Raw genomic sequence first — 26,549 nt, 5'->3', positions numbered from 1 at the left:
GGGACACGGACATGGGGGGGGACACAGGGACACATGGACACGGGGACATATGGACACAAGGGGACACACGGACATGGGGGGACACAGACACGGGGGGGACACACGGACACAGGGGGACACAGACATGGGGGGGGACACACGGACATGAGGGGGGACGCGGACACGGGGGGACACACACGGACACGGGGGGGACACAGGGACATGGGGAGAAACGGACACGGGGACACATGGACACAGGGGACACACGGACACGGGGGGGACATGGACACGGGGGGGACATGGACACGGGGGACACACGGACACGGGGGGGACACACAGACATAGGGGGACATGGACACAGGGGGGACACGGGGGGGACATGGACACGGGGGGACACACGGACACGGGGGGGACACACGGACACAGTCACAGCACCCCCCACCCCCACAGCCACTGTCCCCAGGCTGGCCAGCCAATCAGTGCGAGGCTTCCCCCCCGCAGCTGGCCAATCAGTGGGTGGGGGATCCCTAAGCGGCTAGCTGGCCAATCAGCAGGGGACTGTGCTGCCCTGCTGGCCAATCAGCAGCAGCCTGTGCTGTCCCGCTAGCCAGTCAGCACAGGGATGTCCTGCTTGCTGAGCAATCAGCTGCTCCTTGCCCTGCCAGCCAATCAGCAGCAAGCCCGCCTCCTGCTGGCCAATCAGCAATGGCCCATCCCAACCTGGCCAATCAGCAGTCCCCCACCCCACCCACCAGCCAATCATGAGGGTCACACCCTGCCCGCCAGCCAATCAGGAGGTCCCCACCCCACCCACCAGCCAATCATGAGGTCCCCACCCTGCCTGCCAACCAATCATGAGGGTCCCACCCTGCCCGCCAGCCAATCATGAGGTCCCCGCCCTGCCCGCCAGCCAATCATGAGGGTCACACCCTGCCGCCAGCCAATCATGAGGGTCACACCCTGCCCGCAGCCAATCAGGAGGTCCCCACCCCACCCACCAGCCAATCATGAGGTCCCCACCCTGCCCGCCAGCCAATCAGGAGGTCCCCACCCTGCCTGCCAGCCAATCACGAGGTCCCCACCCTGCCCGCCAGCCAATCCGCAGCAACCCGCCCCGCCCGCCAGCCAATCAGCACGCACCAGTGACCTGCTGGACCTTCTTTTCAGGGGCTCCGTCCCCCGGCTCCTCCCGGGACCCCCGACCCTGCGGGGGGGGGAGGTGTCACCGGGGCACTCGGTGTCACCCCCCGTGTCCCCCCGTGTCCCCCAGTGTCACCTCAATGTCCCCACATCCCCCCATATCCCCCCCAAAGTCCCCGTGTCCCCCCATGTCCCCATGTCCCCCCTCCCTGTGTCCCCTCCGTGTCCCCCCAATGTCCCCCATGTCCCCCCTCCCTGTGTCCCCCCAATGTCCCCACATCCCCATGTCCCCCCTCCCTGTGTCCCCCTCCGTGTCCCCCCAATGTCCCCCCCACCTCCCCGTGTCCCCCAATGTCCCCCAACGTCCCCACACCCCCATGTCCCCCCTCCCTGTGTCCCCTCCGTGTCCCCCCAATATCCCTCATGTCCCCCCCACCTCCCTGTGTCCCCCCCGCCCCCCCCCACATCCCCCCACCGTGTCCCCCCGATATCCCCCATGTCCCCCCGTGTCCCCCTCCCCGCGTCCCGCTGTCCCCCGTACCTCTGCACGCGGGAGGGGGGGGCGAAGACGCCGTGTTTGGGGGGCAGGAGAAGTACCGCACCCCGAAAACGGAGCCGTCGTGTTTCCCCCCGGCCGAGTCCAGCTCCACCCCGAACCAGTACCCTGGGGACACGGGGGGACACGGGGGGACACGGGGGGGACACGTGAGACGGGGGGGGGACAGGGGGACACGGGGGGGGGGGACACGGGGAGGGGGGATGTGGGGATGTTGGGGGGACACGGGGGATATTGGGGGTACACAGAGGGGACACGGGGGTCCCGAGGGGGGGGTGTCCCATGGGGGGTGTCCCATGGGGGGGTCCCAAGGTGGGGGTGTCCCATGGAGGGGGTCGCGGGGGAGGTCCCGGGGGGGGGTCCAAGGGGCAGGGTCCCATGGGTGGGGGTCCCAGGGGACGTCCCATGGGGGGGGGGGTGGGGTCCCATGGAGGGGGGTCCCATGGGGGGGTCCCAAGGTGGGGGTGTCCCATGGAGGGGGGGTCACGAGGGAGGTCCTGGGGGGGTCCCAAGGGGCAGGGTCCCATGGGTGGGGGTCCCAGGGGACGTCCCATGGGGGGTGGGGGGGGTGTCCCATGGAGGGGGGTCCCATGGGGGGGGTCCCAAGGTGGGGATGTCCCATGGAGGGGGGTTGCAGGGGAGGTCCTGGGGGGGTCCAAGGGGCAGGGTCCCATGGGTGGGGGTCCCAGGGGACATCCCATGGGGGGGGGGGGGTGTCCCATGGAGGGGGGTCCCATGGGGGGGTCCCAAGGTGGGGGTGTCCCATGGAGGGGGGTCACGGGGGAGGTCCTGGGGGGTCCCAAGGGGCAGGGTCCCATGGGGGGTGGGGGGGGTGTCCCATGGGGGGGTCCCATGGGGAGGGGGTCCCATGGGGGGGGTCCAAGGTGGGGGTGTCCCATGGAGGGGGGTCGCGGGGAAGGTCCCGGGGGGGGTCCCAAGGGGCAGGGTCCCATGGGTGGGGGTCCCAGGGGACGTCCCATGGGGGGGGGGGGTGGGGTCCCATGGAGGGGGGTCCCATGGGGGGGGTCCCAAGGTGGGGGTGTCCCATGGAGGGGGGTCACGGGGGAGGTCCTGGGGGGTCCCAAGGGGCAGGGTCCCATGGGGGGTGGGGGGGGTGTCCCATGGGGGGGTCCCATGGGGAGGGTGTCCCATGGGGGGGGGTCCCAAGGTGGGGGTGTCCCATGGAGGGAGGTCACGGGGGAGGTCCTGGGGGGTCCCAAGGGCAGGGTCCCATGGGTGGGGGTCCCAGGGGACGTCCCATGGGGGGTGGGGGGGGTTGTCCCATGGGGGGGGTCCCAAGGTGGGGGTGTCCCATGGAGGGGGGTCGCGGGGGAGGTGCCGGGGGGGGGTCCCAAGGGGCAGGGTCCCATGGGTGGGGGTCCCAGGGGACGTCCCATGGGGGGGTCCCAAGGGGGGTTATGTCCATGGGGAGTCCAGGGGGAGGTCCCTGGGGGGGAGGGGTCCCAGGGGGGGTCCCGGGGGTGTCCCACGGGGGGGGATGGGGGGGTCCCCAGGGGGTCTCTCACCGGGGGCGAAGTCGGTGCGCCCGTAGAACCGGGCCCGTCCCGGGCGCTGTCCGGCCACCAGCACCGCGTCCCCCGGGGCCACGCGGCGCCCCTCCCGGTCCAGCCACGCCCCCCCCCCGCTTCCGGGGGGCTGCGGGAGGGGCGGGGTCAGCCAGGCCACGCCCATCGCATGGACACGCCCCCCCTCTCGCCGACACCGCCCCCAGCCCCTCCCCGGTCCAGCCACGCCCCTCCCCGCTTCCGGGGGGCTGCGGGAGGGGCGGGGTCAGCCAGGCCACGCCCATCGCATGGACACGCCCCCCCTCTCGCCGACACCGCCCCCAGCCCCTCCCGGTCCAGCCACGCCCCCCCTCGCTTCTGGGGGGCTGCGGGAGGGGCGGGGTCAGCCAGGCCACGCCCATCGCATGGACACGCCCCCCCTCTCGCCGACACCGCCCCCAGCCCCTCCCGGTCCAGCCACGCCCCTCCATCAAGGGGCTGTCAAGGGGTGGGGGTCGTGCAGACCACGCCCCCTTGCCTGACCCCGCCCCTTTCCCCTCCCAGACCCAGCCACGCCCCCTGCCTGACCCCACCTCCCCCCTTCCATGACCCTGCCAGGGGCGGAGTCAGGTGGGACACGCCCCGTTCCAGCCCCCACCCTGTCCAGCCCCACCCACCCTGGCACAGCTCCGCCCCTCCATTCACCCCACCCCCCCCAGGCAGCCAATCCCGAGGCTCCCTGCTCTCCACCAATGAGCATGCGGGGGGGGCGGAGCCAAAGGGAAGGGCAGAGTAAAGGGGACCCGCGGAGGAGCGGCCCGGGGAGGGGACGGGGGGGGGGGGGGGGGGACCCAGGGGTCTGGGGGGGACACGGGGGGACCGGGGGGACCCGGGGGGGTCCCAGCGTTCCGGGGGGGTCCCAGGCGTGCGGCCGTACCTCTCTTGTCCTTGCGGGCCTTGTGGGGGGCTCGGGCCGGGGGTCCCGGGGGGCTGCGGGGGGGGGGACGGCGCCGGGGGCTGCTCCTCCGCCTTGGAGATCTTCGAGACGGAGGCGAAGACGCCTGTGGGCAGGTGCTGTCAGACCAGTACGGACCAGTACGGACCAGTACAGCCCGCTACCTCCCAGGGACACAGCAAACCAATTAAACACCCCCCCCCACCACCATAGGGAAGGGTCCCAGGCAGCCCCCCCCCCCCCCCCAAGGGACCGGGGTGTCCCACCACCCCCCAAGGGACCCAGGCACCCAGGGGTGTCCCCAAGGCACCCAGGCGCCCGGGCCCTGCACCCCCCTCCCCTGCCGGGGTCCCCGGGGGTCCCCACCTTGTTTGGGGGGGCAGATGAAGTAGCGGACCCCCCCCACGCTGCCGTCGTTCTTGCCCTCGGGCTCGTCCAGCTCCACCCCCGCCCACTGCCCGCTGGCGAAGGCCGTGGTGCCGCAGAAGCGCAGGGTGCCCACCTGGGGGGGGACAGGACACACGGCACCCCTGGGTGCCCCCTGCACCCCAAAACCCCTCTGTGCACCCCAAAACCGCCGTTATTCACCCCAAACCCCCCATTTCCCCCCCAGTCCCCCCACGCCACGCCCGCCTCTCTGTGTCCCACCCAACACACTTGGGTGCTGCTGGGCCCCTGCACCCCTGGGTGCCTCCAGCCCCCCAAAACCCCTCTGTGCACCCCAAAAACGCCATTATTCACCCCAAAACCCCCATTTCACCCCCAGTCCCCCCACGCCACTCCCACCTCCCCACGCAGAACAACCCCCGGGTGCCGCCTGCGCCTCGCCCGGGTGCCATTGGGCTCCTGCACCCATGGGTGCCCCCAGCCCCCAAAAACCCCTCTGTGCACCCCAAAACCCCTCTGTGCACCCCAAAAACTCCATTATTCACCCCAAAACCCCCATTTCCCCCCAGACCCCCCACGCCACTCCCACCTCCCCACGCAGAGCGGGTGCCACCCGTGGGTGCTGCCCGCGCCTCGCCTGGGTGCCATGGGGCTCCTGCACCCATGGGTGCCCCCAGACCCCCAAAACCCCTCTATGCACCCCAAAACCCCTCTGTGCACCCCAAAACTGCCATTATTCACCCCAAAACCCCCATTTCACCCCCAGTCCCCCCACGCCACTCCCACCTCCCCACGCAGAACAACCCCCGGGTGCCGCCTGCGCCTCGCCCGGGTGCCATTGGGCTCCTGCACCCATGGGTGCCCCCAGCCCCCAAAAACCCCTCTATGCACCCCAAAACCCCTCTGTGCACCCCAAACCCCCCATTTCCCCCCCAGTCCCCCCACGCCACGCCTGCCTCTCTGTGTCCCACCCAACACACTTGGGTGCTGCTGGGCCCCTGCACCCCTGGGTGCCTCCAGCCCCCCAAAACCCCTCTGTGCACCCCAAAACCCCTCTATGCACCCCCAAAACGCCATTATTCACCCCAAACCCCACTTTTCACCCCCAGTCCCCCCACGCCACGCCTGTGTCCCACCCAACACACTTGGGTGCTGCTGGGCCCCTGCACCCCTGGGTGCTCCCAGCCCCCCAAAACCGTCTGTGCACCCCAAAACCCCTCTGTGCACCCCAAAACCGCCATTATTCACCCCAAAACCCCCATTTCACCCCCAGTCCCCCCACGCCACTCCCACCTCCCCACGCAGAACAACCCCTGGTTGCCGCCTGCGCCTCGCCCGGGTGCCATTGGGCTCCTGCACCCATGGGTGCCCCCAGCCCCTCAAAACCCCTCTGTGCACCCCAAAACCCCTCTATGCACCCCCAAAACGCCATTATTCACCCCAAAACCCCCATTTCACCCCCAGTCCCCCCACGCCACTCCCACCTCCCCACGCAGAGCAGACTGTGCTTGCACGGGTGCCGCCCGCGCCTTGCGTGGGTGCCATTGGGCTCCTGCACCCCTGGGTGCCCCCAGCCCCCCAAAACCCTCTGTGCACCCCAAAACCCCTCTATGCACCCCAAAACCGCCATTATTCCCCCCAAACCCCCCATTTCCCCCCCAGTCTCCCCACGCCACTCCCACCTCCCCACGCAGAACAACCCCCGGGTGCCGCCCGCGCCTCGCCCGGGTGCCATTGGGCTCCTGCACCCATGGGTGCCCCCAGCCCCCCAAAACCCCTCTGTGCACCCCAAAACCCCTCTATGCACCCCAAAAACGCCATTATTCACCCCAAACCCCCCATTTCACCCCCAGTCCCCCCACGCCACGCCTGCCTCCCCACGCAGAGCAGACTGTGCTTGCACGGGTGCCGCCCGCGCCTTGCCCGGGTGCCATTGGGCTCCTGCACCCCTGGGTGCCCCCAGCCCCCCAAAACCCCTCTGTGCACCCCAAAAACACCATTATTCCCCCCAAACCCCACTTCTCACCCCCAGTCCCCCCACGCCACGCCCGCCTCCCCATGCAGAGCAGCCCACGGTTGCACGGGTGCTGCCCGGGCGCCGTTGGGGTGCTGCACCCCTGGGTGCCCCCAGCCCCCCAAAACCCTTCTGTGCACCCCAAAACCCCTCTGTGCACCCCAAAACCCCTCTATGCACCCCCAAAACTCCATTATTCCCCCCAAACCCCCCATTTCACCCCCAGTCCCCCCACGCCACGCCTGCCTCCCCACGCAGAGCAGGTGCCGCCCGCGGGTGCTGCCCACGCCTCGCCTGGGTGCCATTGGGCTCCTGCACCCATGGGTGACCCCAGCCCCCCAAAACCCCTCTATGCACCCCAAAACCCCTCTATGCACCCCCAAAACACCATTATTCACCCCAAACCCCCCATTTCCCCCCCAGTCCCCCCACGCCACTCCCACCTCCCCACACAGAACAACCCCCGGGTGCCGCCTGCGCCTCGCCCGGGTGCCATTGGGCTCCTGCACCCATGGGTGCCCCCAGCCCCCAAAAACCCCTCTATGCACCCCAAAACCCCTCTGTGCACCCCAAAAACGCCATTATTCACCCCAAACCCCCCATTTCCCCCCCAGTCCCCCCACGCCACGCCTGCCTCTCTGTGTCCCACCCAACACACTTGGCTGCTGCTGGGCCCCTGCACCCCTGGGTGCCTCCAGCCCCCCAAAACCCCTCTGTGCACCCCAAAACCCCTCTATGCACCCCCAAAACGCCATTATTCACCCCAAACCCCACTTTTCACCCCCAGTCCCCCCACGCCACGCCTGTGTCCCACCCAACACACTTGGGTGCTGCTGGGCCCCTGCACCCCTGGGTGCTCCCAGCCCCCCAAAACTGTCTGTGCACCCCAAAACCCCTCTGTGCACCCCAAAACCGCCATTATTCACCCCAAAACCCCCATTTCACCCCCAGTCCCCCCACGCCAATCCCACCTCCCCACACAGAACAACCCCCGGTTGCCGCCTGCGCCTCGCCCGGGTGCCATTGGGCTCCTGCACCCATGGGTGCCCCCAGCCCCCAAAAACCCCTCTGTGCACCCCAAAACCCCTCTGTGCACCCCAAAAACTCCATTATTCACCCCAAACCCCCCATTTCACCCCCAGTCCCCCCACGCCACGCCTGCCTCCCCACGCAGAGCAGGTGCCGCCCGCGGGTGCTGCCCGCGCCTCGTCTGGGTGCCATTGGGCTCCTGCACCCATGGGTGACCCCAGCCCCCCAAAACCCCTCTATGCACCCCAAAACCCCTCTATGCACCCCCAAAACACCATTATTCACCCCAAAACCCCCATTTCACCCCCAGTCCCCCCACGCCACTCCCACCTCCCCACGCAGAGCAGACTGTGCTTGCACGGGTGCTGCCCGCGCCTTGCGTGGGTGCCATTGGGCTCCTGCACCCCTGGGTGCCCCCAGCCCCCCAAAACCCCTCTGTGCACCCCAAAACCCCTCTGTGCACCCCCAAAACCCCTCTGTGCACCCCCAAAACCCCCATTTCACCCCCAGTCCCCCCACGCCACTCCCACCTCCCCACGCAGAACAACCCCCGGGTGCTGCCTGCGCCTCGCCCGGGTGCCATTGGGCTCCTGCACCCATGGGTGACCCCAGCCCCTCAAAACCGTCTGTACACCCCAAAACCCCTCTGTGCACCCCAAAACCCCTCCATGCACCCCCAAAACCGCCGTTATTCACCCCAAAACCCCCATTTCACCCCCAGTCCCCCATGCCATGCCTGAGTCCCACCCAACACACTTGGGTGCTGCTGGGCCCCTGCACCCCTGGGTGTCCCCAGCCCCCCAAAACCCCTCTATGCACCCCCAAAACACCATTATTCACCCCAAACCCCCCATTTCACCCCCAGTCCCCCCACGCCACGCCCGCCTCCCCATGCAGAGCAGCCCACGGTTGCACGGGTGCTGCCCGGGCGCCGTTGGGGTGCTGCACCCCTGGGTGCCCCCAGCCCCCCAAAACCCCTCTGTGCACCCCAAAACCCCTCTGTGCACCCCAAAACCGCCATTATTCCCCCCAAACCCCCCATTTCCCCCCCAGTCCCCCCACGCCACTCCCGCCTCCCCACGCAGAACAACCCCCGGGTGCCGCCCGCGCCTCGCCCGGGCGGGGTTGGGGTGCCGCCCCCCGCCCCGCGTCCCCCCCACCTTGCCGCCGTCGACGCGGACGCGGTCGCCCAGCTGGAGGCCGAGGCAGAGCAGCATGAGGTTGCCGGGGAGGTTGTCGTAGTTGGGCAGGGTGACGCGGGGCAGGCTGCAGCTCAGCGGGACGGCGTCCAGCAAGAGCCGTCGCAGCTCCCGCGCCGCCAGCGCCGCTTCCGCCTTGTCCAGCGCCATGTCCGTGGGGTCCGGCACCACCTCGGCCGCCACCTGCCCCTTGCTGTTCTGGGGGGGGGGGGACGGACACGGGTGGGAAACAGCGGGGGGTACGGTGTGGGTTTGGGGGTACCCAACGGTCCCCCCCTGCCAGCCCGCCCAGACCCCCGTTAAGGCGATGCCCGCAATGACCCCCGCACCCCCGTGCCCCTCCCGATAGCTCTGACACCCCCATAGCCCCCAGCACCCCCAATAACCCCATCCCTCCCCGTACCCCCAAGACCCCTCGACCCCTCCCAATAGCCCCAATACCCCTCAGCACCCCCAAAACCCCAATCCCTCCCTGTACCCCCAATATCTCCCCCTGTACCCCCAATATCTCCGTGCCCCCAATCCCCTGAATATTCCAAATGCCCCCAAAAACCCCAATAACCCCCCAAAACCCTGATAACCCCCCAAAACCCCAATCACTCCCTGTACCCCCAATATCTCCCCCTGTACCCCCAATATCTCCGTGCCCCAAATCCCCTGAATATTCTGAATCCCCCCCAAAAACCCCAATAACCCCCCAAAACCCCAATAACCCCCCAATCCCTCCCTGTACCCCCAATATCTCAGTGCCCCCAATCCCCTGAATATTCTGAATCCCCCCCAAACCCCAATAACCCCCCAAAACCCCGATAACCCCCCAATCCCTCCCTGCCCCCCCAGTGCCCCCCACCCCCTCCCAAACCCCTCAATCCCCCCAATCCCCCCCAGTCCCCCCCCAATCCCTCCATCCCCCCAATCCCCCATTACACCCCCAATCCCCCCAGTTCCCCCAGTCCCCCCCCACACCCCAATCCCCCCAACACCCCCCAATCCCCCCCAGTGCCCCCCACCCCCTCCCAACACCCCTCAATCCCCCCAATCCCTCCCAATCCCTCCATCCCCTCAATCCCCCCAGTTCCCCCAGTGCCTTCCAGCCCCTCCCAGTCCCCCCCACACCCCAATCCCCCCAACACCCCCCAATGCCCCCCCAGTGCCCCCCACCCCCTCCCAAACCCCTCAATCCCCCCAATCCCCCCCAATCCCTCCCTCTCCCCAATCCCCCATTACACCCCCAATCCCCCCAGTTCCCCCAGTCCCTCCCAGTCCCTCCCAGTCCCCCCCATACCCCAGTCCCCCCAACACCCCCCAATCCCCCCCAGTGCCCCCCACCCCCTCCCAATACCCCTCAATCCCCCCAATCCCTCCATCCCCCCAATCCCCCCAGTTCCCCCAGTGCCTTCCAGCCCCTCCCAGTCCCCCCCACACCCCAATCCCCCCAACACCCCCCAATGCCCCCCCAGTGCCCCCCACCCCCTCCCAACACCCCTCAATCCCCCCAATCCCCCCCAATCCCTCCCTCCCCCCAATCCCCCATTACACCCCCAATCCCCCCAGTTCCCCCAGTCCCTCCCAGTCCCTCCCAGTCCCCCCCATACCCCAGTCCCCCCAACACCCCCCAATGCCCCCCCAGTGCCCCCCACCCCCTCCCAACACCCCTCAATCCCCCCAATCCCCCCCAATCCCTCCCTCCCCCCAATCCCCCATTACACCCCCAATCCCCCCAGTTCCCCCAGTGCCTTCCAGTCCCTCCCAGTCCCTCCCAGTCCCCCCCACACCCCAATCCCCCCAACACCCCCCAATGCCCCCCCAGTGCCCCCCACCCCCTCCCAACACCCCTCAATCCCCCCAATCCCCCCCAATCCCTCCCTCCCCCCAATCCCCCATTACACCCCCAATCCCCCCAGTTCCCCCAGTCCCCCCCAGTCCCTCCCAGTCCCCCCCCCCAATCCCCCAACACCCCCCAATGCCCCCCCAGTGCCCCCCACCCCCTCCCAATCCCCCTCAATCCCCCCAATCCCCCCCAATCCCTCCATCCCCCCCAATCCCCCATTACACCCCCAATCCCCCCAGTTCCCCCAGTGCCTTCCAGTCCCTCCCAGTCCCTCCCAGTCCCCCCCACACCCCAATCCCCCCAACACCCCCCAATGCCCCCCCAGTGCCCCCCACCCCCTCCCAACACCCCTCAATCCCCCCAATCCCCCCCAATCCCTCCCTCTCCCCAATCCCCCATTACACCCCCAATCCCCCCAGTTCCCCCAGTCCCTCCCAGTCCCTCCCAGTCCCCCCCATACCCCAGTCCCCCCAACACCCCCCAATGTCCCCCCAGTGCCCCCCACCCCCTCCCAATCCCCCTCAATCCCCCCAATCCCTCCATCCCCCCAATCCCCCATTACACCTCCAATCCCCCCAGTTCCCCCAGTCCCCCCCAGTCCCTCCCAGTCCCCCCAGTACCCGGAGGGCAGGGTCGGCCCCGTGCTCCAGCAGGCAGCGCACGGCCCCCAGGCAGAGGTTGGAGGCGGCGATGTGCAGGGCCGTGCCGTGGTTGAAGTCGCTGCAGGTCGAGTGCAGCACTGCGGGGGGAAACTGAGGCACGGCCGCCCGGGGGGGGCCCGGCCCCGGGGACCTCGGTGTCCTGACACCCCCCCCCCCACCCCCCCGGGCCCCCCCGCTTTCCCCGCACCCCAGTGTCCTGCACCCGGGGGACCGCAAGGTCCTTCCGCTCGGGGGACCCCAGTGTCCCGTCCCCAGGGGACCCCAAAGTCCTCCCCCACCAGGGACCCCAATGTCCTGTCCCCAGGGACCCCAAAGTTCTCCCCCCACCAAGGGACCCCAGTGTCCTGCACCCAGGGACCCCAGTGTCCTCCCCCCCCCAGGAGACCCTGGTGTCCTTCCCCTGGGACCCCAATGTCCCCCCCCCAGGGACCCCAATGTCCTCCCCCACCAGGGACCCCAATGTCCTGTCCCCAGGTACCCCAGTGTCCTCCCCCCCACAAGGGACCCCAGTGTCCTGCACTGAGGGGACCCCAATGTCCTTCCCCCACCCAGGGGACCCCAATGTCCCGTCCCCAGGTACCCCAATGTCCTCCCCCCCCCAGGGGACCCCCATGTCCTGTCCCCAGGGGACCCCAATGTCCTCCCCCCCCCAGGGGACCCCAGTGTCCTGCACTCAGGGGACCCCAGTGTCCTCCCCCGCCCAGGGGACCCCAATGTCCTGTCCCCAGGGACCCCAGTGTGTCGTCCCCCCCCCCAGGGGACCCTGGTGTCCTTCCCCTGGGACCCCAATGTCCCCCCCCCAGGGACCCCAGTCTCCTGCACCCAGGGACCCCAACGTCCTGTCCCCAGGGGACCCCAGTGTCCTTCCCCTGGGACCCCAATGTCCTCCCCCCCCAGGGACCCCAATGTCCTCCCCCCCCCAGGGGACCCCAGTGTCCTTCCCCAGGGACCCCAATGTCCTCCCCCCCCAGGGACCCCAATGTCCTGTCCCCAGGTACCCCAGTGTCCTCCCCCCCCCAGGGGACCCCAGTGTCCTTCCCCAGGCACCCCAGTGTCCTCCCCCACCCAGGGGACCCCAATGTCCTCCCCCCCCAGGGGACCCCAGTGTCCTGCACCGAGGGGACCCCAGTGTCCTCCCCCCCCCAGGGGACCCCCATGTCCTGTCCCCCGGGTCCCCCGCGTCGGGGTCCCCCTCACCTCGGGGGGCGGCCGCCCGCAGGAGGGTGCGGATGAGCTCGGGGACGTCGAAGTAGGCGGCGTAGTGGAGGGCGTTCATGTGGGTCCAGCGGCTCCGCAGGGTGACGTCCCCCCCCAGCGCCAGCAGCCGCGTCGACAGGCGCACGGCCGCCGCCGGGTCCCCTGCGAGCGGGGACACCCGGCGTGGGGACGGGGACGTCACCCGGGGGCACCCGCCGCGGGAAGGGGGGTGGGGGGGGGGGGGGCGCTGGGACTGGGGAGGTGGGGACACTGGGGACGCTGGGGACGGGGGACACTGGGGACGGGGGACACCCGGCGTGGGGATGTGAGGGACGTGGGGACACTGGGGATGTGGGGACACTGGGGACACTGGGGACAGGGGACACCCGGCATGGGGATGTGAGGGACGTGGGGACACTGGGGCCGTGGGGACAGTGGGGACGGGGGTCTGAGGGACATGGGGACACTGGGGACATGGGGACACGGGACGGGGGTCTGAGGGACGTAGGGACACTGGGGACGTGGGGACACTGGACACAGGGGTCTGAAGGACGTGGGGACACCGGGGACGTGGGGACACTGGGGACGGGGTCTGAGGGATGTGGGGACACTGGCGATGTGGGGACACCGGGTGTGGGGATGTTAGGGACATGGGGACACTGGGGATGTGGGGACAGTGGGGACAAGGGACACCCGGCATGGGGATGTGAGGGACATGGGGACACTGGGGACATGGGGACACCAGGCATGGGCATGTGAGGGACATGGGGACACTGGGGACGGGGGTCTGAGGGACGTGGGGACACTGGCGATGTGGGGACACTGGGGACAAGGGACACCAGGCATGGGGATGTGAGGGACGTGGGGACACTGGGGACATGGGGACACCGGGGACGTGGGGACACCGGGGACGTGGGGACACTGGGCATGGGGATGTTGGGGACGTGGGGACACTGGGGACGTGGGGACACTGGGGACGCTACCGGGGCACCCGCACTGGGGACGGGGCTGGGGGGACGCTGGCACCGGGGGGACAGTGCTGCCTGGAGGGGCACTGGGACTGGGGATGGTGGGGACACTGGGGACACTGGGGACGTGGGGACACCGGCAGTATGGGGACAGTGGGACCGGGGACATGGGGCATGTGAGGACACTGCCACTGGGGACACTGGCACTGGGGACATGGGGACTGGGGACGCTGGGACTGGGGACGCTGGGACCGGGGACGCTGGGGATACTGGGACCGGGGACGCTGGGACTGGGGACGCTGGGGACACGGGGACACCGGAGGTGGGGACGCGGGGACGCCCGTGCCACCCACCCACGCCGTGGGCGCCGGCCTTGCAGGCGTAGTGCAGCAGCGTCATGTCCGTCAGTCCGTCCCGGTCGTTCACGTGGCACCCACGGCGCAGGATCTGCCCAGTCGCACCAGTCACACACCAGTTACGCACCAGTTACACACCAGTCACCCCCCAATAACTCCTCTGGGGCACCCAGTCGCACCCCCAGGGCTCCCAGTGACCTCCCAGAGCTCCCAGCTCCTCCCCACTTCCCCCTCCCAGTGCTCCCAGTTACCTCCCAGCTCCTCCCCACTTCCCTTCCCAGTGCTCCCAGTTATCTCCCAGTACCCTCCTTAGACCTCCCAGCTCCTCCACACTTCGCCTCCCAGTACCCTCCTTAGACCTCCCAGCTCCTCCCCACTTCTCCTCCCAGTTACATCCCAGTACCCTCCCTAGACCTCCTGGACCTCCCCAGTTCCCCTCCCAGTGCTTCCAGTTACCTCCCAGTACCCTCCTTAGACCTCCCAGCTCCTCCACACTTCGCCTCCCAGTGCTCCCAGTTACCTCCCAGTACCTTCCCTAGACCTCCCAGTTCCTCCCCAGTTCCCCTCCCAGTGCTCCCAGTACCCTCCCTAGACCTCCCAGCTCCTCCCCACTTCCCCCTCCCAGTGCTCCCAGTTATCTCCCAGTACCCTCCCTAGACCTCCCAGCTCCTCCCCACTTCTCCTCCCAGTTCCCTCCCTAGACCTCCTGGACCTCCCCAGTTCCCCTCCCAGTGCTCCCAGTTACCTCCCAGTACCCTCCCTAGACCTCCCAGCTCCTCCCCACTTCTCCTCCCAGTTACATCCCAGTACCCTCCCTAGACCTCCCAACTCCTCCCCAGTTCCCCTCCCAGTGCTCCCAGTTACCTCCCAGTACCCTCCTTAGACCTCCCAGCTCCTCCACACTTCGCCTCCCAGTGCTCCCAGTTACCTCCCAGTACCCTCCCTAGACCTCCCAGTTCCTCCCCAGTTCCCCTCCCAGTGCTCCCAGTACCCTCCCAGTTACCTCCCAGCTCCTCCCCCCTTCCCCCTCCCAGTGCTCCCAGTTACCTCCCAGTACACTCCCTAGACCTCCCAGACCTCCCCACTTCCCCCTCCCAGTGCTCCCAGTTACCTCCCAGCACCCTCCCTAGACCTCCCAACTCCTTCCCAGTCCCTCTCCCAGTGCTCCCAGTTCCCCCCCTCCCCACCATGGCACCCCTCATTCCTTTCCCCCTACCTCCATGGCTCCCCCAGCACCCGACCCCCACCCTGGCACCCTGACCCCCCCCAGCACCCCGCCCCCCCCAGCACCCTGACCCCCCGAGCACCCCGCCCCCCCCAGCACCCTGACCCCCCCAGCACCCCAACCCCCCCCAGCACCCTGACCCCCCCCAGCACCCCGCCCCCCACCCTGGCCCCCTGGCCCCCCCCCAGCACCCTGACCCCCCCCAGCACCTCGGCTGCCATCCTGGCACCCCGACCCCCCCACCACCCTGACACCTCCCCCGGCACCCCGACCCCCCCCAGCACCCCGACCCCCACCCCGGCACCCTGACCCCCACCCTCACACCCCGACCCCCACCCCAGCACCCCGACCCCCCCCCCCCGGCACCCTGACCCCCCCAGCACCCCGACCCCTCCCCCGGCACCCCGACCCCTCCCAGCACCCCGACCCCTCCCAGCACCCCGACCCCCCCCCCCCGGCACCCTGGCCCCCCCCTGCACCCTGACCCCCCCCGGCACCCCGACCCCTCCCAGCACCCCGCCCCCCACCCCAGCACCCTGACCCCCACCCCGGCACCCTGACCCCCCCCCAGCACCCCGGCCCCCACCCTGGCACCCCGATCCCCCCCACCACTCCAACTCCCCCCAGCACCCCGGCCCCCACCCCAGCACCCTACCCCCCCCCCCCCCGACCCCCCCCCCCCACCCCGCCCCCCCCACCTCATTGCCGATGACGTCGACGCTGTGCTGCACTTGGGGCACCCACTGGCGCAGGATGGCGAAGAGCTGGGGCACGGTGGTGCGGGGGTCCAGCAGGATCTCCCGGCACGCCGCGTCGTTCGGGTCGAAGAAGGTGAAGGCTGGGGGGGGACGGGGGGGGGGACACGGGGGGACACGGGGGGACACGAGGGGACACGAGGGGGGACACGGGGGGGGCCACCCCGCGGTGCACAACCCCGTATCAGCCAGCAGAGAATCCCCACTCGCAGCCCCAGAGCCGTGGGGGTCCCTTGCCATGGTGGGGGGGGGGGGGGGAGTCTCTGTCACAAAGTGGGGGGGGGGTCTTTGTCCCCATGAGGGGGGGACTGTCCCCATGGGGGGGTGTCACTGTCCACAGCGGGGGGGCACCCAGCAGGGCACAACCCCGTAGCAGCCATCAGAGAATCCCCTCTTGGGTGTCCCCCCCCCAGCCCCCCCCATGGGTTGGTTTTTTTTGGGGGGGGGTCCCTGTCCCCTGTCCCCACGGTGTCCCCTGTCCCCTGGGGAGGGTCCCCTGTCCCCAAGGGGGCGGGTGCCACCCCCCCCCCCTTCCCCCCACGCCCCCCTTGCTCAACCCCATAGCAGCCATCAGAGAATCCCCTCTTGGGCCCCCCCCCCCCCGCCCCCCCATGGGGTGTTTTTTTTTTGGGGGGGGGGGTGTCCCTGTCCCCACGGTGTCCCCTGTCCCCTGGGGAGGGTCCCCTGTCCCCAAGGGGGTGGGTGCCACCCCCCCCCTTCCCCCCGCCCCCCCCTTGCTCAACCCCATAGCAGCCATCAGAGAATCCCCTCTAGGGTCCCCCCCCAGCCCCCCCCCATGGGTTATTTTTTGGGGGGGGGTCCCTGTCCCCATGGTGTCCCCTGTCCCCTGGGGAGGGTCCTCTGTCCCCAAGGGGGCGGGTGCCACACCCCCCCCCGCCCCCCCCGCCCCTTGCTCAACCCCATAGCAGCCATCAGAGAATCCCCTCTTGCCCCCCCCCCCCCCCCCGCCCCCCCCCATGGGTTGGTTTTTTTTTGGGGGGGGGGGGGGGGGGGTCCCTGTCCCCATGGTGTCCCCTGTCCCCTGGGGAGGGTCCCCTGTCCCCAAGGGGGCGGGTGCCACCCCCCCCTTCCCCCCCCCCCCCCCTTGCTCAACCCCATAGCAGCCATCAGAGAATCCCCTCTTGGGTCCCCCCCCAGCCCCCCCCATGGGTTATTTTTTGGGGGGGTCCCTGTCCCCTGTCCCCATGGTGTCCCCTGTCCCCTGGGGAGGGTCCCCTGTCCCCAAGGGGGCGGGTGTCACCCCCCCCCGCCCCCCCCCCCCTTGCTCAACCCCATAGCAGCCATCAGAGAATCCCCTCTTGGGTCCCCCCCCGCCCCCCCCCATGGGTTGGTTTTTTTGGGGGGGGGGTGTCCCTGTCCCCACGGTGTCCCCTGTCCCCTGGGGAGGGTCCCCTGTCCCCAAGGGGGCGGGTGCCACCCCCCCCTTCCCCCCACCCCCCCCCTTGCTCAACCCCATAGCAGCCATCAGAGAATCCCCTCTTGGGTCCCCCCCCAGCCCCCCCCCATGGGGTTTTTTTTTTTGGGGGGGGGGGGGTCCCTGTCGCCGTGGGGGGCCCTGGGGACACGCGTGACGAGCCGGGGGTCCCGGGGGTCCCTCACCGTAGTCCTTGGGCAGGGGGGCGGGGGCGGCGGGGTGCACCACCGGCTTCTTGCGCGGCTCCGGGCCGGGGCTGGGGGGGGTGGGGGGCGGCGGGGGGTCCCCCCCGCGCTCCTTCGTCATGGCGGCGGCCTGGGGGAGGGGGCGGCTTTTGGGGGTGCCCACACCCCCCCACACACCCCCCCACTGCTGGGGGGGCGGGGGGAGGAGGGGGACTGGGGTGGGGGTACTGGGATGGGGTACTGGGATGGGGTACTGGGATGGGGGGGGGAGTACTGGGATGGGATACTGGGATGGGGATGGGGTACTGGGATGGGGTACTGGGATGGGGATGGGAGTACTGGGATGGGGTACTGGGATGGGGATGGGAGTACTGGGATAGGGATAGTGGGATGGGAGTGGGGGTACTGGGATGGGGATGGGAGTACTGGGACGGGATACTGGGATGGGGATGGGGTACTGGGATGGGGTACTGAGATGGGGATGGGAGTACTGGGATGGGATACTGGGATGGGGGGGGAGTACTGGGACGGGATACTGGGATGGGGATGGGGTACTGGGATGGGGTACTGAGATGGGGATGGGAGTACTGGGATGGGATACTGGGATGGGGGGGGAGTACTGGGACGGGATACTGGGATGGGGATGGGGTACTGGGATGGGGTACTGAGATGGGGATGGGAGTACTGGGATGGGATACTGGGATGGGGATGGGAGTACTGGGACGGGATACTGGGATGGGGATGCGGATACTGGGATGGGGTACTGGGATGGGGATGGGAGTACTGGGATGGGATACTGGGATGGGGGTGGGAGTACTGGGATGGGGTACTGGGATGGGGTACTGGGATGGGGATGGGAGTACTGGGACGGGATACTGGGATGGGGATGGGGTACTGGGATGGGGTACTGGGATGGGGATGGGGTACTGGGATGGGGTACTGGGATGGGGATGGGAGTACTGGGACGGGATACTGGGATGGGGATGGGGTACTGGGATGGGGTACTGGGATGGGGATACTGGGATGGGGTACTGGGATGGGGATGGGAGTACTGGGACGGGATACTGGGATGGGGATGGGGTACTGGGATGGGGTACTGGGATGGGGTACTGGGATGGGGATGGGGTACTGGGATGGGGTACTGGGATGGGGATACTGGGATGGGGTACTGGGATGGGGTACTGGGATGGGGATGGGGTACTGGGATGGGGTACTGGGATGGGGTACTGGGATGGGGATGGGGTACTGGGATGGGGTACTGGGATGGGGATACTGGGATGGGGTACTGGGATGGGGTACTGGGATGGGGATGGGAGTACTGGGATGGGATACTGGGATGGGGATGGGAGTACTGGGACGGGATACTGCGATGGGGATGGGGTACTGGGATGGGGTACTGGGATGGGGATGGGGTACTGGGATGGGGTACTGGGATGGGGATAATGGAATGGGGATGGGGTACTGGGAGGGGGATGGGAGTACTGGGATGGGATACTGGGATGGGAACAGGGTTACTGGGATGGGATACTGGGATGGGGGTGGGGATACTGGGATGCGATACTGGGATGGGGATACTGGGATACAATACTAGGATGGGGATGGGGTACTGGGATGGGGGTACTGGGATGGGGGTACTGGGATGGGGGTGGAGGGACTGGGATGGGGACAGCGTTACTGGGATGGGATACTAGGATGGGGATGGGGTACTGGGATGGGGATGGGGTACTGGGATGCGATACTGGGATGGGGATGGGATACTGGGATGGGGACAGGGTTACTGGGATGCGATACTGGGATGGGAATGGGGATACTGGGATGTGGTAGTGGGACGGGGTACTGGGATGGGGATGGGGGTACTGGGATGGGGATGGGGATACTGGGATGGGATACTGGGATGGGGATACTGGGATGGGGATACTGGGATGGGGTTACAGGGACAGAGATGGGGGTACTGGGATGGGGACAGGGTTACTGGGATGGGATACTGGGATGGGGATGGGGGTACTGGGGTGGGGATACTGGGATGGGGACAGGGTTACTGGGATGGGATACTGGGCATGGGGGTACTGGGATGGGGATGGGGGACTGGGGTGGGGGGACTGGGGGGGGATACTGGGATGGGGATACTGGGATGGGGATGGGGATAATGGGATGCGATACTGGGATGGGGATGGGATACTGGGATGGGGGTACTGGGATGGGGATGGGAGACTGGGATGGGGACAAGTTTACTGGGATGGGATACTGGGATGGGGATACTGGGATGGGGATACTGGGATGGGGATGGGGATAATGGGACACGATACTGGGATGGGGATGGGGTACTGGGATGGGGATACTGGGATGGGGATGGGGGTACTGGGATGGGGATGGGGATACTGGGACAGGGATACTGGGATGGGGATGGGGGTACTGGGATACTGGGATGGGGTTACAGGGACAGAGATGGGGGGACGGGGATGGGGGTGGAGGGACTGGGATGGGGATACTGGGATGGGGAGCGGGTTACTGGGATGGGGACCGGGATGGGGATGGGGGGACCGGGATGCGGACGGGCCCGGGGTACCAGGATGCGGATGGCGCTGGGGCAGGGCCGGGGACCCCGGGCCGGGGACCCCGGGCCGGGGACACCGGAGGGTGGCGGGATGGGGAGGGGGGACCGGAGGTGGGGGGGCTCCGCGCTGGGGCCAGGCCGGGGCTTGGGGCCAGGGCCGGGCCGGGGCGCGGGGATGGGCTCGGGCCGGGGATGGGGATGGCGGTACCGGGGTGGGGTGGGGTGGGGTGGGGTGCGGTGGGGTGCGGTCCCGGTCCCGGTCCCCCCCGGCCCCGGCCCCGGCCCCCCCCGCCCGGTACCTGCTGGGGACGCGGCCGGCGGGCTGGGCTGGGCGTAGCGCGCATGCGCGGCCCGCCCGGGGGGGGCGGGGGGGCTACGAGGGGGCTGCGGGGCGGGGCCTGTGGGGGCGGGGCCTGTAGGGGCGGGGCGGGGCTGGGGCGGCCATTGGGGGCGACAGGGGCTGGCAGCTGGCTATAGGGGACTATAGGGGATGGAGAGCGGCTATAGGGGCTATAGGGGACTATAGGGGACTATAGGGGATGGAGAGCGGCTATAGGGGCTATAGGGGACTATAGGGGACTATAGGGGATGGAGAGCGGCTATAGGGGCTATAGGGGACTATAGGGGATGGAGAGCGGCTATAGGGGCTATAGGGGCTATAGGGGACTATGGGGGGTGGAGAGCGGCTATAGGGGCTATAGGGGACTATAGGGGACTATAGGGGATGGAGAGCGGCTATAGGGGCTATAGGGGACTATAGGGGACTATAGGGGATGGAGAGCGGCTATAGGGGCTATAGGGGACTATAGGGGACTATAGGGGATGGAGAGCAGCTATAGGGGCTATAGGGGACTATAGGGGATGGAGAGTGGCTATAGGGGCTATAGGGGACCATAGGGGATGATGAGCAGCTATAGGGGCTATAGAGGACTATGGGGGGTGGAGAGCAGCTATAGGGGCTATAGGGGACCATAGGGGATGATGAGCAGCTATAGGGGCTATAGGGGATGGAGAGTGGCTATAGGGGACCATAGGGGGTGATGAGCAGCTATAGGGGACTATAGGGGATGGAGAGCAGCTATAAGGGACCATAGGGGGTGATGAGCAGCTATAGGGGATCATGGGTGGTGGAGAGTGGCTATAGGGGACCATAGGGGATCATGAGCGGCTATAGGGACTATAGGGGACCATAGGGGGTGATGAGCAGCTATAGGGGGTGATGAGTGGCTATAGGGGACCATAGGGGGTGGAAAGCAGCCATAGGGGCTACAGGGGGTGATGAGTGGTTATAGGGGCTATGGGGCTATAGGAGCTGCTGCAGAGCAGCTATAGGGGCTATGGGGCTATAGGGGCTGCAGAGCAGCTATAGGGGACCTGAGGGGGACGATGAGCAGCTATAGGAGCTACAAGGGCTATAGGGGATGATGAGCAGCCATAGATGGCTGTGGAGACTATGGGGGCTATAGTGGCACACGAGCAGCTATAGGGGCTACGGGGGGCATAGGGACCAGTAAAAGGGCTATGGGGGGTCTATAGGAGCTGGCGTAGGGCTATAGAGGGCTATGGGGAGCTATAGGTGATGGGGAGAAACCATAAAGGCTGGAGATGGCCTATAGGGGCTGGAGAGGCACTTTGGGGGCTACAGAGGACTACAGGCAGCTATAGGAACTGGAGAGTACCTATGGGGACCTATATGCTCTGGGAAGGGGCTACGGGGACTAAAGGGGGTCAGTCAGGGCTGGATATGGGCTATAGGGGCCAGCAGCTCCCAAGGGTTGAGAAGGGTCTATAGGGAGCTGCAGAGGAATGGCAGAGGCTGGAGAGCAGCTATGGGGGGGGGGGGGGGCTATAGGGAGCTGGAAAGAAGCTATAGGTGCTGGAGAGGAGCTATAAGATTTGGAGCTGGAAGAGGGCTCCAGGGGGTGGAGACTGGCCATGGTGTGTATGGAGGCTATAGGGGACTATGGAGGCTGGAGAGCAGCTACAGAGAGGGGTACGGGGGGCTGCAGGGGGGCTATAGGGGGTGTGGGAATGGCTATAGGGGCTGAGGGAGCTGTGGGAGGGGCTACAGGGGCTGGGGCAGCTGTGGAAGGGGCTATAGGAACCCATAGGGGCTGTGGGAGGGGCTATAGGAACCCATAGGCACTGTGGGAGCTGTGGGAGGGGCTATAGGAACCCATAGGTGCTGTGGGAGCTGTGGGAGGGGCTATAGGGGCTGTGGGAGCTGTGGGAGGGGCTATAGGGGCTGTGGGAGGGGCTATAGGAACCCATAGATGCTGTGGGAGCTGTGGGAGGGGCTATAGGGGCTGGAGGAGCTGTGGGAGGGGCTATAGGAACCCATGGGGGCTGTGGGAGGGGCTACAGGAACCCATAGGTGCTGTGGGAGGGGCTATAGGAACCCATGGGGGCTGTGGGAGGGGCTATAGGGGCTGGAGGAGCTGGGGGAGGGGCTATAGGAACCCATGGGGGCTGTGGGAGGGGCTATAGGAACCCATAGGTGCTGTGGGAGCTGTGGGAGGGGCTATAGGGGCTGTGGGAGGGGCTATAGGAACCCATAGATGCTGTGGGAGCTGTGGGAGGGGCTATAGGGGCTGTGGGAGGGGCTATAGGAACCCATAGATGCTGTGGGAGCTGTGGGAGGGGCTATAGGGGATGGAGGAGCTGTGGGAGGGGCTATAGGGGCTGGGGGAGCTGTGGGAGAGCTATAGGAACCCATGGGGACTGTGGGAGGGGCCATAGGAACCCATAGGCACTGTGGGTGGGGCTATAGGAATCCATAGGGGCTGGGGAAGCTGTGGGAGAGGCTATAGGGGCTGGGGGAGCTGTGCGAGGGGCTATAGGAACCCATAGGCGCTGGGGGAGGGGCTATAGGGGCTGGAGGAGCTGGGGGAGGGGCTACAGGAATCCATAGGGGCTGTGGGAGGGGCTATAGGAAGCCATGGGGGCTGTGGGAGGGGCTATAGGAACCCACAGGGGTTGGGGAAGCTGTGGGAGAGGCTATAGGAACCCATAGGTGCTGTAGGAGGGGCTATAGGAACCCATGAGGGCTGTGGGAGGGGCTATAGGAACCCATGGGGGTTGGGGAAGCTGTGGCAGGGGCTATAGGGGCTGGGGGAGCTGTGGGAGAGGCTATAGGAACCCATGGGGGCTGTGGGAGGGGCTATAGGAACCCACAGGGTCGGGGGGGGGGGGGGGGGTACGGTGGCTATAGGAGCAGAGAGGCTGCCGTGATCTACGGGAGCTATAGGGGCAGAGACTATAGAGGGGTGTGTGTGTAGAGACCCCTCCTATCTATAAGGCACAGGGGGTGTGGCCATGGCCAAGGGAACCACCCCTTTCCCTGCCGTTAACTCTGGACCCTACTGACGCCTTGAGCCTGGCCCCAAGCTGGCGAGTGGGGGAGGGAGGGGGGGGGGCACCCCCAGGAGAGCCCGACGTCCCCCAGGCCACCAGCAAGGGCCACCCCCCCGGTGTCACACACAGCCGCTGGCGTCCATCGTCCTTTATTAGAGCCGGGGGGGAGGGGACGTCCCCAAATTCCCCTCCCCCCCCCCCAGTATCACAAAATAAATCTTAAATACAAAAATAAAGTCTCCCCTCCCCCGGGGCGCAGCACCCATGGGTGGGGGCACCTCCGCTCGGCCCCACCCCCCCCCCACCCAAAAAAATGGGGCCACCAAGGGGGTGACAGAGGGAGGGGTGGCACCGGGTGACACCCAACCGGGGTGGCCCCAGGGGGTTGGGGGACACCCCCGGGCACAGGGCGGTGGCCCCAGGGGGTTGGGGGGTGGCCCCAGGGAGGGCCACCCGCCACCGCCGGCAGGTTGCCGGTGCCGGCGGTGCCACCGCGTCACGGGCGCTGCAGGCCGAGGCCACAAGTCGTCCCCGCGGGCGGTGACACGGCGCAGACCAACGCCGCCGCCGCCTCCTCCTGGCAGATGACGGTGACGGCGTCAGCGGGATCCGGCGTCACCGGCCCCGGCTCCAGACAGGCCTGAGGGGGCGGGGGGACGGACACACGGACGATGACACAGAGGGGACACCAAGTCCAGAACGTCCCCAAGCGCGTCCCCGTTGTCACCTACCAGCTTGAGCCTCTCCTCGGAGAGCAGGCTCTCGCGCCGTAGCTGCTCCACCAGCCCCTCCATGGCCTCCAGCCGGGCCCGGTGCCGCCGTTGCCGCTGCTGCAGCACCTTCACCTTCCGCTGCAGCACCAACACCACGCCGACGAGTTCCTCGGTGCTCAGCTCGCCCGGCGGCGACGTCCCCGTCACCGCCTCGGACGCGACGGGGACGCTCGAAACGACGGGGAGCCTCAGGGCGGAGGAGAGGACGGGCTCCGGCGCGGCGGCGGGCTCCAAATATCCCGGCGGCGGCACGGCGGCGGGTGGCTCCACGCCCGCCGCCTCCGCCCGCGGGCGTAGGGTGACGGTGTCGGGCGACCGTCCCGGTGTCACCGGCTCCGCGCCGCTCGCCGGGAGGGGCTGCTTAGGGTGGGCGGCGCCCGGCGGCGCGGCAGGATCCTCCCGTTTCTGTGGAAAAAAACCGAAAAAACCCCAAATCCCCGTTTTTGGAGGTTTTTGGGGCCGGGCAGCGGTGCAGGTTTCTCCCCCAAAGCCACCCAGCTCTGGGGACAAAAGCCACCCCGAGGTGACAACCCCCCTCCTGGGGACCTTCTAGACCTTTCCGTGGAGCTCCTAAATCCCACGGGGGAACTTCTAGAACCCTCCGAGGAGCTTCCAGACCCCTCGGGGGCAACCTGCGACCCCCTAAAGAGCTTCTACCCCCTTCTGAGGGAGCTTCCAGAACCTTCTAGACTCTTCCAGACCCCTCGGGGACAGCCCCCCACCCCCTAAAGAGCTTCTACCCCCTTCTGAGGGAGCTTCCAGAACCTTCTAGACTCTTCCAGACCCCTCGGGGACAACCCGCCACCCCCTAAAGAGCTTCTAGCCCCTTCTGAGGGAGCTTCCAGAACCTTCTAGACTCTTCCAGACCCCTCGGGGACAACCCGCCACCCCCTAAAGAGCTTCTACGCCCTTCTGAGGGAGCTTCCAGAACCTTCTAGACTCTTCCAGACCCCTCGGAGGAGCTTCCAGACCCCTCGCAACCTTTCCGGGAGCTCTGTGCCGCTTCCAGGGGACCCTTCCCTCTCCCGGAAGCTTCTAGATCCTTCCAGAGGAACATCTAGGGAGCTCCTAGGGTTCTAGACCCACCAGGGGGGGTGTTCTAGAGTGTTCTAGATGCTTCTAAGGGTTCCGCCGGGGGGCGGGGGTGGCCCTCACCGGGGGGCTGCGGGGGAAGATGGTGGGGACGGCGTCGGGCCGCAGGTAGCGCACGCCCCAGCGGTACTGGAAGCAGGAGGGTTCAAAATGGTCGCTGCAGAGGTGCTGGTGGCGGGTGGGCACCCAGTTCTCCTGCCGCATCTGCGCCAGCCATTGCCGCAGCCGCGCCGCGTCCTGCAGCGGGAACCTGGGGGGGGAGGGGGGGGGGGGGGGGGGGGTGTTAATGGGACGCTCAAAGCGGGGGCTCCCCCACCCCCCCCAGCATCCAGCCCCTCCCCAGGAGGCCCAAAGGCCCCCATTTTGGGTGCCCCAGCCCCATCTTGGGTGGCCCCACCCCAGGGTCCTCCCCCAGCCTTGCTCTGGGGGCTTCTCCCACCCCCCCCCCCCCCCCGCCCAAGGAAGCCACTCAGCCCCTCCCTGGGTGTAGGCTCCACTCCAGAACCAGGCCCAGACTCAGACCCAGGCCCAGACTCAGGCCTAAGTCCAGGCCCAGGCCTGGCTCAGGCCTATGCCCAGGCTCAGGCCTTGCTCAGGCCCAGGCCTGGGTCAGGCCTATGCCCAGGCCCAGGCCCCACTTCAGACCCAGGCCCAGACTCAGACCCAGGCCCAGGCTCAGGCCTCACTCAGGCCTAGGCCCCACCACAGAACCAGGCCCCAGCCCCGCTCAGGCTCAGGCCTAAATCCAGGCCCAGGCCCTGCTCAGGCTCAGGCTCAGGCCTCACTCAAGCCCAGGCCCAGGCCCAGGCCCAGGCCCAAGCCTCGCTCAAGCTCAGGCCTCACTCAAGCCCAAGCCCAGGCCCCGCTCAGGTTCAAGTTCAGGCCCAGGCCCAGGCCCCGGCCCCTCCCCAGTGGGCGGGGTTAAGGGCAGAGGCCCCGCCCGCCCCCTGCCTCCCTCCCTCCCCCGGGCTCCCCGGTACCGACTTGTAGAAGCTGAGCCGGCGGGCGGGCGGCCGGGCCTGCCCCGCCGCGTTGGAGCAGTGCGGGGCGCGGCAGTACTTGGGCATCGCCGCCGCCCGCTGCCGGCTCACGTGACGCGGCGGCGGCGTGCTGCGTCAGCACGCACGGCCGTCGCCGTAGCAACGCTTGACATCCCGCCTGGAGGCCACGCATGCGCACTGAGGAGGAGGGCGCCGTGGCCATGGCAACGGGGCCTACACGCCGGGGCGGTAACGGGGAACCCCCGTGGGGCTCCCCACGCCCGGGACGGCCCCGTTCTCGCGGGCTGCGCCCGGGGCGGGGGAGGCGAGGCCGTTTCCCACGCCGTTAATAACCCCCTTCGCCTGCCGCGGCGCCTTCGTTGCCGCCAGCGGCCGCGGCCGGGCCGGTTGGGCCGGG

The 26,549-nt window shown here is 68.2% G+C and overlaps 3 protein-coding genes across 4 annotated transcripts in view; 1 reads left to right on the top strand and 2 right to left on the bottom strand.

Annotated features, from left to right (window-relative positions):
* SYMPK (symplekin scaffold protein) overlaps window positions 1-26,549 on the top strand; it is an 85,538-nt gene that overhangs the window by 46,514 nt on the left and 12,475 nt on the right. The window lies entirely within an intron of this gene.
* Window positions 985-20,287, bottom strand: CLIP3 (CAP-Gly domain containing linker protein 3). The gene is given in 13 exon segments (XM_075489928.1): window positions 985-1,183; window positions 1,595-1,783; window positions 3,202-3,331; window positions 4,118-4,188; window positions 4,190-4,241; window positions 4,502-4,637; window positions 8,726-8,962; window positions 11,216-11,334; window positions 12,455-12,616; window positions 13,776-13,869; window positions 15,702-15,841; window positions 17,379-17,508; window positions 20,232-20,287. Coding segments are annotated over 13 exon segments (1,704 nt in total). The 5' UTR covers window positions 20,277-20,287.
* On the bottom strand, window positions 23,466-26,289 carry THAP8 (THAP domain containing 8). 2 transcript variants are annotated; one of them, XR_012773689.1, is made up of 5 exons: window positions 26,136-26,289; window positions 25,215-25,401; window positions 24,018-24,464; window positions 23,719-23,926; window positions 23,466-23,678 (listed from the first exon to the last, which is right to left on the bottom strand). XR_012773689.1 is itself a non-coding variant. In XM_075490094.1 (4 exons), the coding sequence occupies exons 1-4, from the start codon at window positions 26,216-26,218 to the stop codon at window positions 23,783-23,785; spliced, it is 861 nt and encodes a 286-aa protein (XP_075346209.1). In that variant the 5' UTR covers window positions 26,219-26,289; the 3' UTR covers window positions 23,700-23,782. The 2 variants fall into 2 exon arrangements, 1 of the variants encoding a protein (XP_075346209.1); XM_075490094.1 differs by lacking the exon at window positions 23,466-23,678 and having other exon boundaries at window positions 23,700-23,926.

This window comes from Mycteria americana, unplaced genomic scaffold (assembly GCF_035582795.1).
Source record: "Mycteria americana isolate JAX WOST 10 ecotype Jacksonville Zoo and Gardens unplaced genomic scaffold, USCA_MyAme_1.0 Scaffold_43, whole genome shotgun sequence".
In the NCBI taxonomy this organism is placed as follows: domain Eukaryota; kingdom Metazoa; phylum Chordata; class Aves; order Ciconiiformes; family Ciconiidae; genus Mycteria; species Mycteria americana.
The sequence above is the reverse complement of the archived record's forward strand: the minus strand, read 5'-3'. Positions and strand labels throughout refer to the sequence as shown.

Excerpts from the sequence above, each read along its gene's own strand:
- THAP8 (XM_075490094.1), bottom strand. The coding sequence starts at position 26,218 with ATGCCCAAGTACTGCCGCGCCCCGCACTGCTCCAACGCGGCGGGGCAG. Across the intron at positions 24,465-25,214 it reads TCTTCCCCCGCAGCCCCCCG|AAACGGGAGGATCCTGCCGC; the intron begins GTGAGGGCCACC and ends TTTTTTCCACAG. Across the intron at positions 23,927-24,017 it reads CCGAGGAGAGGCTCAAGCTG|GCCTGTCTGGAGCCGGGGCC; the intron begins GTAGGTGACAAC and ends CCGCCCCCTCAG.